This window comes from Heloderma suspectum, chromosome 10 (genome assembly GCF_057233095.1).
Source record: "Heloderma suspectum isolate Gila_16-S chromosome 10, 16-S_ref, whole genome shotgun sequence".
NCBI lineage: Eukaryota > Metazoa > Chordata > Lepidosauria > Squamata > Helodermatidae > Heloderma > Heloderma suspectum.
In genome coordinates this window covers 19,044,585-19,054,707 of record NC_139467.1, presented here as the reverse complement: position 1 = coordinate 19,054,707, position 10,123 = coordinate 19,044,585, and the positions used below count along the sequence as shown (strand labels likewise).

Sequence of the window (10,123 nt, the reverse complement as noted above, 5' to 3'; positions counted from 1 at the left end):
GCGGCCACAGCAGCCTGGCAGCAGCCAGAGCCACCGCCACTGCTGCTGCTTCATCCACTGCCGGAGCCGCCACCGGAGCCGCTGCCACTGCTGCATCCGCCACCAGGTAAGTCTGTCCTGGGGTGATTCCGCGGGGGGGCAGGGCGCGGTAGGCCATTCCACCACAGACTCTGGGGGGGCGGAGTCCGTGGTGGAATTCTCCACCATCCCTAGTTATGACACTGAAAGATAAGGTTCACCGTTTGTGGTGCAGCAGGTTGAAGATTTAACAATGCCTGCAATGTTTGGAAGAGTGCTGTATTGGTCTAACTTGCAATGGATTTATATATGGATATTTGGTTTGTTTTTATTGAAGTTCAGATATAATCCTTTCCCCCCTTCTTTTGTTATCCTCCCTTCCCGCCCCCTCAGAATACTGTAATGTTGGAAACTGAAGTTTCTGATTATGTTGCTGGTATTGTTTATTTCATTTATTAAAATAATATAAAATAAAATAAGATTAAAAAAAAAGACTGGAAAACTAACTCAGAAATGTGCCCTTACTCTAACCAAAAGGAGCATGAGGTTAGTACTGACATTTCCTTTCCCATTCTTAATCTCACCTCATCTGACCCAAAGTCATTGATAATTGATGAGTACTCTGACAATCCCTCCCCTATTGCCCTATTACTATCATTTAAAGAGAAATATAATACATCTCACCATAGTGGGAAAGACTGTGATAAAATGTCCTGTGTTCCTCGTTCAATATGATGTCCGGGGCCCAATCTAGATGGCAGATTTAGTGTGGAGCAACAGCACATCAGGATTGCTTGCGACAGATGACACTGTCCCCAAACCTCAGCAACCCTGCAGTTGTGCTCTTTCAGGCATTACAGGCATAGCACAGTAGCTGCTTTATCCATTCACAGTTTGTGTCTGTTTTCCCATTCAGAAATAGTGGGATTTCCTTTTGTTTTGGGAAAGATCCGTACGATCCTTTCTGCTCTGGCAAAAGTGCAGCAACCCAATAATTTTGTAGATTGTGGAAACTGAAGCCTGGTCTCGACACAGGCAGCAGAATGAGGTGATCGATGCCCCAGGTGGTAAAGTGGTCTGGGCCACTTCAGAGCACAAGTTGGGGAAGCCTTGTTTTGCTTTATGTAAAACATCCTCAGCAAAAAAGCCACCAAAAGCCCTATAAGAAGATTAGAAGAGCCATGCTGGATCAGACCAAGGGTCCATCTAGTCCAGCATTCTGTTCACACAGTGGCCCACCAGCTGTCAACGGGAGACCCACAAGCAGGACAGGAGTGCAATAGCACCCTCCTGCCATTGTTTCTCAGCAACTTGAGTACATTGGCATACTGCCTCTGATACTGAAGGCATAGAGGCATCAAGACCAATAACCACTAGTAGCCTAGAATGGAGAAAGGTAGTGGCTTAGCCTGCCATCTGCTGCCCTGGTTTTCTAGCTGCACAGAGGGTCTCCCTGCTGCCGCCTAGGGGTGCATTCAGACTTGGTCTGCTGACATAATGATCAGCGCCCCTGAGCGAAGCCCTCCCCTTCATGACATAGCTTCCAGAGAGAAAGCGCTGGCCTGCTGCTCTGGTGTATGGAAGATGACTAACCAGCCATTCTTCCTTCATCAAGCTTCTATTCTTAAAGGTCAGATCAAGCCCCACAGGGATTCCCCTGGTAGAGGGGAATGACCCTATATTACATTCAGTTGCCAGTACTGTCAAACCCACAGGATAAGAAAACAAGAAGTAGATGTTTAAAGTATTTATTTATTTGTTTGTTTGTATATTTATTTATGTATTACGTTTCTATACTTCCCCATAGCTGCAAGTAATGCTGGAGTCTCTTTTGTTTTACCTTTTCAGTTCTTGGCATTAAGAGATGAGAATCCACATAGAAACCATTGTGTAATCCAAAGCTTCCTGAACCTTAGGTGGGAAATGGCCATCCTGAGATTTTTGTTATATATGAGTAAGACCATAAACCTATGGTATTTCACTTGGGAATAGGTCTCTCATGCAATTTAGTGAGACTAAAATCCTATCAGGATTGAAGGATGCAATAATATGGAGCTTGTCTACACAAGGCGGTTAATCCCTGGTATCTACTTTGTGGCAGAATTGAGATCCAAGTTCAGCGCAAAGAGATCTCCTTTTCTGCTTTACCACTGCATAAACTCTAGGGGGTGCTGTGCAATAGCAGAATTACAGAATTACACAAGTAGGAAAATACATTTCTTTCGCTTCCATTTTTCCCATTCTATATTTTTATGTGCTCTTGAAAAACAGACACAGAACTGGGGGGTCATAATGTCATCTCAAGAACCCATAAAGAACCATGAGTAAGGAATGATGAATGCACAATAAATGCCTCATGCAGAAATGCTCGTGGTGTCCTGCACTCCTATCCTGTGCATATGTACTCCAAAGTGAGTCCCACTATGTTAAATGATTCTCAGTGCCAGGAAAGAAATGTGCCTAGATTGGTGGCCTAAGGCATGAAAAAAAGAGAATTTGCTTAGTATATTCCCACGCCACGCCCACCCCTCCATTGATGTGACTCAAGCGATTTCTATGGGTAATCCATTTTCGTGAAGACCAGGGCCAATGGTACTTTATTGAATAATACTCTGGATCCAGTTGAGATAGCTGTTGACCTTGGTATAGACGCCCGGCTCCAATGGCTGAGCACAAGGGAAGCCCCCAAAAGATACAATCCCCTGGAGTTGTCCACGACAGATGAGGGGTCCACCAGAATCACCCTATTGAGAGAACAGAACACACTAGTAAATATCTAGTTATGGACTGCACGATGACAGTGACTGGGTTTGGACATAATGCTAATCCATGGTTTATTTAATCAATGGGTTGTTGTATTCTGGATTCTCGTGATGTGTGAACAGAGACGTGCTGACAAACCGTGGTTGGTTAACTACAAAATCTAGGAAGGAAACCCATGGTTTGGTGTTGGGTTGTGAAATCTAGGTTGCTTTAATCATGGATTTTTGTTACCTGTGAACTGTGGGTTGTTCATGGGTTGTTTCTCCAGGCTACAGAGGGAGGAGGCAAGGGTGGTCAAAAAACCCACTCTCCATGCCAGTACTACAGGCCCACAAAGGCATTTGGGATACAGGGGGGGAACAGGTGGAGGCGTCGGAGGAAAACCAATATTTTTGATCCCTCTTGATCACCTGGGGGGGATTAAAATGTTTTTTTGCCAACCTTGGGGTTCCCCCACACTACTATTCCTTCCCCCTCATGCCTGGATGATGCCGTTTTGGCTACATAGGAGTTGGCACGTGGATAATAGAATTGCTACTAGTATATCAGGTTTTTCTTCTATGTTAGTCTGGTTTCAATTGTGGTGTACGTACGTATGTGGTGTGAAGGAAGGTTTGTATGCACAGTAGTGTATAGAGTATATGTTTGCAGAAAGTGTGATGCTACTGTGTGTAACGCTTGGAAATTGTCATTCCAATGCTTCATGAAGCTTGTTTATTTTCACCATTTATATCTGCCCTTCTCCCCTTCTTTTTTCAAAAGAGCCAGATTAATTAGTTAATGAATGAATGAATTACAGAAGGCAGTCCTCTACTTGAAGAGCTGTGGGAGGACAGTCCTCTTTCTGAAGGTTTCCTCCGTTTGAATGGCTGCAGTCCAAGTCCAGTTTAAACACAAGGAACCATAAGAAGGGAGGGCAGCCAGGCCTCGAAGTTGCCCCTCCGCAGTTGGCACCTGAGCAGCCGACTGGGCAGGCACGCAGCTCACCTAGTCTGTCTTCCCCAGTGTAGTGAGAAATTGTAATTACTATTTCCAAATCTGCATCTATACTTTACATAGGTGTAGTATATGTTACTATGCTTTATGTATATTTTGTACATGTATAGTTTATATTATTAATATAAACTGTACATATACTTTATATATGTATAGTTTATAGTGTTTTTGCATGCACTATGCTATATTAGGCATATTTTAATTTACATAGAAATTAGCACATGCACATCGGTGTCATCTTTTGCCTGTTTGGGGAGATGCATTTTATCCATTTTGTTAATGCCGAAGGGCCAGGCCTGGGCCACTGTAGCTTAGTTGGAATTCTGGGCTTCACGAAGGAGTCACCAGCTCAACATCTTGGCCTGCATTGCTTGCATGGCTCTGGCAGCCCACCTCCCTCCCTTCAGAATCCTGCCACAGGGGAAAACTCCTTACCTTGCATGAATCTTTGCCCCCACTCCAGGTTCCTGCACATAGCACACTGTCAGTGATATTCCACCATGGGTAAGCAAGCTCACAATCAATATTATTCAACATTCTGATCCTAACACAATGGGGGACAGCTGGGTAAGTCACTGAAAACCAAAAAGAAAGTGCAAGATGGTCTAATAAGATTCACCAGCTTCCTTTCCACTCTTCTTCCCTCCTTCTCCCCATATCTGAGTCTTTCATTGTCTTTAATTAATCTTGCAACTCTTCTTTCCACTTTAACTCTTTTCACGGAGGGAACTCAAGCAGACCACAATGGGGTAACTTGATAGCTCATTATCTGCGATGTATTTAAAAATGGAACACAGGGCATTTAGTGCAGGAGATGCCCTGGATGGTGACGGCAGGGTCACGGCATTATGTAAAGAGCCTGCAAACTTCCATGAGGAAGCAATCTCAACTGCAGTTTTCTGGGCCAAATTCAAGGTGTTGGTTTTGACCTTTAAAACCCTATAAGGTTCCGGCCCAACCTATCTTAAGGTGTGCCTCCAGCAACACCAGACAGGCCGCTTGACAAGATCAGCCTTGGATGGCCTTCTCTCTGTCCCATCAGCCAGGACAGCTAGACTGGTGGGGACGAGGGAGAAGGCCTTTTCTATGGTGGCCCCCACTTTGCGGAACTCCCTCCCTAGGGACCTCCGCCATGCCCCCTCGTTAATGAGCTTCCGCCGTGCATTGAAAACCTGGTTGCTCAGGCAGGCATTTGGGGTGGGTTAGGGTATTTTTAGAAAATGACATTTTTACTCTACAATTTTATTGTTTTAAACTGTTCTATTACATACTTTGTACATCGCCCAGAGTGGCTGGGTGACCAGCCAGATGGGTGATTAATAAATTTAATAAATAAATACATAAATAAATAAATAAATAAAATAAAAGCTCCATGTGAAGAAGGCCTGTATTTGGGTTCAAAAGCGAGGATTTGGGTTTTGCAGGCTCCCAAAATTCCAAATGTGCCCACCAACCCTAAACCTTTGGGAACCCCTTGGGTGAGGCAAAAGCAACACCTCAGGAAGTTCTTTCCGCATCCATGGGGCAGTGATCATCCAACCCAGCCATTTCAAGCACCACGCAGTGAGGCCCTCAGCCTTGTCTGGATTCCGGCAAAGGCCTCAATGCGCTGACAACCATTTGCGGGCCATGGCTCTTACCGTTAGGAGATGTGGTTGTGCCCCAGCCCATTACAGTGCAATATGTCCCCTCAGAGACAGTGCTGGTGGGCAGCCTGAGGGGGCGAACATTCCGGGTATACTCAACGGAGCTGTTCAATTTGATCAGCATGATGTCAGTGTACTCTGAGCAGCTGCTGTTGGTGGTTGTGCTGTTGGTATCAGGGTAGCATATCTTTCTCTCACTGACTCTGAACTGCTCATTCCCTGTTAGCACTCTTCTGTTGTGCACTCCAAGACCTACTCGGAGTTCGCCACTGCAACAAAAACAGCAAAGAGCTCAGAGGTCTCTCAGTGCAAGGCCCAGATGGGAAAGTTGACTACATTATTGCTTGGGATGGACATTTGTCCTGGCCTCTGTCCTGGAGGTGGTGTCATGGAACTCTCTGCTGAGCATGGCCGTCAATCTCCCCCTAAAGCAGGGGTGGGGATCCTCAGACTCGAGGGCCAAATCTGTCCCTCCAGACGTCCTGCCCTGGTGTTCTGGGATTCCCCAGAAGGCCACCTACCCTTTCCTCTCACCACCAATTTGTTGGAGTTTTCCCAGCTTTTGCACAATTTTCTGCTCACTCTAAAAGGGTGAAATACCTCTCCTAAGGGTGAGTTTCTGGCAGTAAGAGCTTTAAGCTAGAACAGGTTGGTATTTGGGGCGATAGTTTTGGCTCCACCCCGTTAGTTTTTGGCCCAAACCCCTTTGCTTCTGGCCCCACCTGCCACAGGGATTTGTGTCCCAAAAGCTTCTCTGAAATTTTATTTCACCTGCAGGATGAAAGAATTTCACCACACCTGTTGCAAAATGATTTCGGCTTAACTGCTTAAGATAGAATGTTTTTGGCCATTTTTTCCATGGCTGTGCAGGGAAGCCCCGATATGCTTCGGAGACCAATTTGGAGCTTCTGAATTGGCCCCGACCAGCCTAGTCCAATCTGGAGCTGGGTTGACCTGCTTTGGCCTCTGGATCCAAAGCAACATCTGGACAGCCGAAGCGGGCCACCCAGCCGTGCGACCGTCCCACACCCAGCCACATGAGCCCCCTGTTCCGCCTTACGTGGACCCAAGGGGAGCGCCTGCAGCCATCGCTGAATTGGTAGTAGTTGCCATTTTCTTTTAAAATGCAACTCTTCTTCTTCCTTTCATTAAATGGTCTATCAGTCTCTGCTGTAAAGGGACCATCTATGCAACATTACACATGGGTCCAGGTAAGGAGTGGGGGACTCGGGCATCTGGGTGGGCAGCTGTCCAGATTGGGTCAAAGAGGCCTGAAGCACTTCAGGTCAATCCCAACCCACTTCTGGTGGCTTCTGCCCAATCTGGACCTGCTCCAGAACTGGACAGCTTCAGTCCAAATCACCCCAGTCCACTTCAGGAATCAGGATCCGGGCCGAAGCGGTGCATATGCCTAGTGACTTCCTCAGTGCCTTCTTATGGAAAAGTGACATCAGAATTTTTTACCCATGTAACTTCTCTGGGAAAGACCCTAACAGCAGGACCTTGCATTCCTGTAGTGAGCCTGGTTTGGATTCGCACTTAGAAAAGTTACATGGAAATGTACTTTGACATAAGTTTTCCACATGAAAAAGCAAAGAGCTGCACTTAAGGTGGGGGGGGGGATCCCTTCAAAATACATACCCTGATTGCTAAAGGTAAGAGTTAATCTGAAACATTTCCCAAGATCTGGAACTGGACTCTAAATGTATTCACTAGCACTTTAACATTCCTCACCTGTAGAAGCAATGAGCAGCGGTGACCACCCAGTCCTGGTTGATCAATACTACAGAGCAGTAGGGCCCTCCAGAGTGATAGAGCAGTCCGAGCCAAGGATGCAGAAGCTGGGGGCATTCCTGGCCTCCAATGATCCGTTTATGGTATGCTGACACTGTAATATAGACCAAGAAAGCTCACTGTCTAACGGGGAGAGGCGCCAATGCTCTTCAGTACAGTATTTCAATAGCTCCAAAGACACTCCCCCAAGTAACTCAACGAGATGGGCAGAGAGATATTTGTCATATGGGTTTCCTGTGTGATTGTTTGGTGTTGAAGAACACAGATACAAGTAATACCTGCCCTTAGTTATCAAGAGCACAATCCTATGCATGATTAGATGGAAAAAAAGTCCTACAATTCACAGCCCTCCCCAGCCAGCCACGTAGGACTTGGTTCTGCAGAGGATTGCGCCCTCAAGATCTTAAAACTCAGGAAGCAGCCAGGTTTCCGGCGCCAGGTGAGGACCTTTTTATTTCCCCAGGCATTTAAGCATTTCAGCTTTTTAGCATTTTAGCTTTCTAGACTTTTAGCTTTGCTGTTTTAAATCTGTATTTTAAATCACTGCACTGCTGCTAAGTTCTATTCTGTTTTTATTCTGGTTGTATTGTTATACTGTGGTTTTAATGTTTTATATTAAATTTTATATTGTTTTATTGTGTGCTGCTTGGTTTTAATTTTTGTAAACCACCCAGAGAGCTTCGGCTATTGGGCGGTTTAGAAATGAAATGAATGAATGAATGAATGAATAAATAAATAAATAAGCAAAATAACTGTGTTGGCCATAAGCAAAATTCCAAAATTCATATTACTGGGGGTGGGTGGTGGTTGGGAGGAAACCCCAGAGAATATACCACACTTTATTCATGTGGTATAAAGTCCCCTTCTTTCACTTCAGTTCCTACTGTTGAAGCACTACTGAATGTGGTATTCTCCAAATCACGCAAAAAACAAAGGTAGCTATGTTGTCCGTATGCAACATTCCAGTATCCATATGTGTGTAACGCTTTTATGTTTAGTGGATATTTTTTCTGTAATATACAACCTTTATTAGGCCAAACAAAAAATGTGCAAGCTTTTAAGATCTCCACATCTGGCCGGGTATTCAAAGAAGCAGGGGGTGAGGGTGGGGGGAGATCAAACCCTTAATTGATGTTGAAGTCATGTTGTCTGCATGTGGGAGGAAGTTATTTGTGGGGAGGAAGTGTCTTTGCACACTTTGGGGTGATCTTTTGGTTGGCCTAATAAAGACGTTGCACCCATGGATGTCAAAACTCAAATGCCCCAATTTGAAAGTCCCATTGAAGCCACAGAGCAGGGTCAGTTGTGCCAGCAGGCTGAAGGGCAGGCTGAAGAGACTTGCTTCAGGTGGCACCATATGGTGGGGGGGGCAGGGGGGGAGGAATGATTGACTGACTGGTGCAGCAAGCACTTTGAAAGTGTTGGCCCCAGTGGGTTGGAGGTGGGGTGCCATGTGTTCTTTGCTTCATGAAGCAAAAAGCACAGACTCCACGAGAAGTCCCACATGAGCACCTGAACTGTGTTTCAGCAAGCACTGTGCCAAACTTTTTGCCCTATTTATTTTCGGCCATTTGTTGTGGCAGAGGGGCAAGAAGAAAATACAACTGAAAACTGTGGGAAGGGGTGAGAATTTTGGAGACATTTCTCTGGGTGCAGGGCTTCCTCAGAACAAAAGAAGAGCCCTGCTGGATCAGACCAAGGGTCCATCTAGTCCTGCGATCTGCTCACACAGTGGCCAATCGGCTGTCGACCAGGAACCCACAAGCAGGGCATGAGTGCAACAGCACCCCCGCTCCGCCCATGTTCCCCAGCAACTGTTGTACATAGGCATACTGCCTCTGATATTTACTGATAGGCACCTTACTGTAAGGAGGTGTCCGAGGGGCTTGCGTGTGCTCTTTCTTTCGCCACCTCCCACCCTCCAGCCCTCCATTCCATCCTTGCAGCCTGTCTGGCTGCTGGAGCTTCTTGGAAAGCTCCCTAGAGGACTTAGCCATGAATTCCTCCCTTGGGCTTCTCGGTGCTGCTGCCTCTAAGTGCCTGGAAGCTGAGAGAGGAGTTGTTGGCGATGTTAATAGGACTTTTAGTAACAAGAAAGCATGACCGAAATGCCCCCTCTCAGCTTTCAGGCACTCTGTAGGCAGCAGCACAGGGAAGCCCTAAGGGAGGAAGTCCTGGTTAAGTCTTCTTGCGGGTTTTCCAAGGATTTCTGCTCAAGCTGGTGAGGGAACATGCAAGGAAGGGAACATCAGAATGTAACAGTCAGATGCAAATGTCTGCAGACAATAGCATGGGTCACACACAGCTGCTGCACAACTCTCACACATACAGTAGCAAGGGGAATAGAAAACGATGCATACAGACTTTCCCCCTGCCCCCAAGGATTGTGGTCACATGACATCAAAATGCCAGATCTTACCAAATGACGGCAGCACAAGCAGTAAGAAAGCCAGCAATTTGGGGGGTTCCATAGCGGCAGATCTGCCTGATGAAGTGTCCCTACGTACTTCTGAAGTGGGGAAGAAGTTCAGCGAATCACATCACAGAAAAAAAGTGTGTCTTGACTCCTTTTTTATATCCTCCTGGAGTGGGGTTGACACGTATCTCTGCCAATCTGGCACCACCTGTGAGAACGCATACAATAAATTATTCCTAGTGCCTTAATTTCCTGACATCCAGACCAACAGAAGAAACAGCATTGGTTAATCAAATCCCATAGGTGGCTCTTGGCTTCTTGGTGGCAATTTTCTCCATTTGTTTTGGGTTGGCCTGGGACCAGATCCTTTGCCTGTGGATCTAAATCATTCTTCTCTTCACATTGTCTGATCTGGCCCTGCCATTTCCTAAATGATTGGCATGCTGACTATCTCGCAGATCAGTCTTGTAATGCAATGACCAAGTTTAAA

The 10,123-nt window shown here is 46.0% G+C and overlaps 1 protein-coding gene across 1 annotated transcript; it reads right to left on the bottom strand.

Moving 5' to 3' along the window:
- Nucleotides 1–441: 441 nt before the first annotated feature.
- On the bottom strand, nt 442–9,761 carry LOC146337881 (gilatoxin-like). Its single transcript, XM_084815413.1, has 5 exons — nt 9,637–9,761; nt 7,158–7,311; nt 5,418–5,692; nt 4,213–4,352; nt 442–2,762 (listed from the first exon to the last, which is right to left on the bottom strand). Exons 1-5 carry the CDS (start codon nt 9,686–9,688, stop codon nt 2,616–2,618), a joined length of 768 nt encoding a protein of 255 aa, XP_084671539.1. The 5' UTR covers nt 9,689–9,761; the 3' UTR covers nt 442–2,615.
- Between the last annotated feature and the right edge of the window lie 362 nt (nt 9,762–10,123).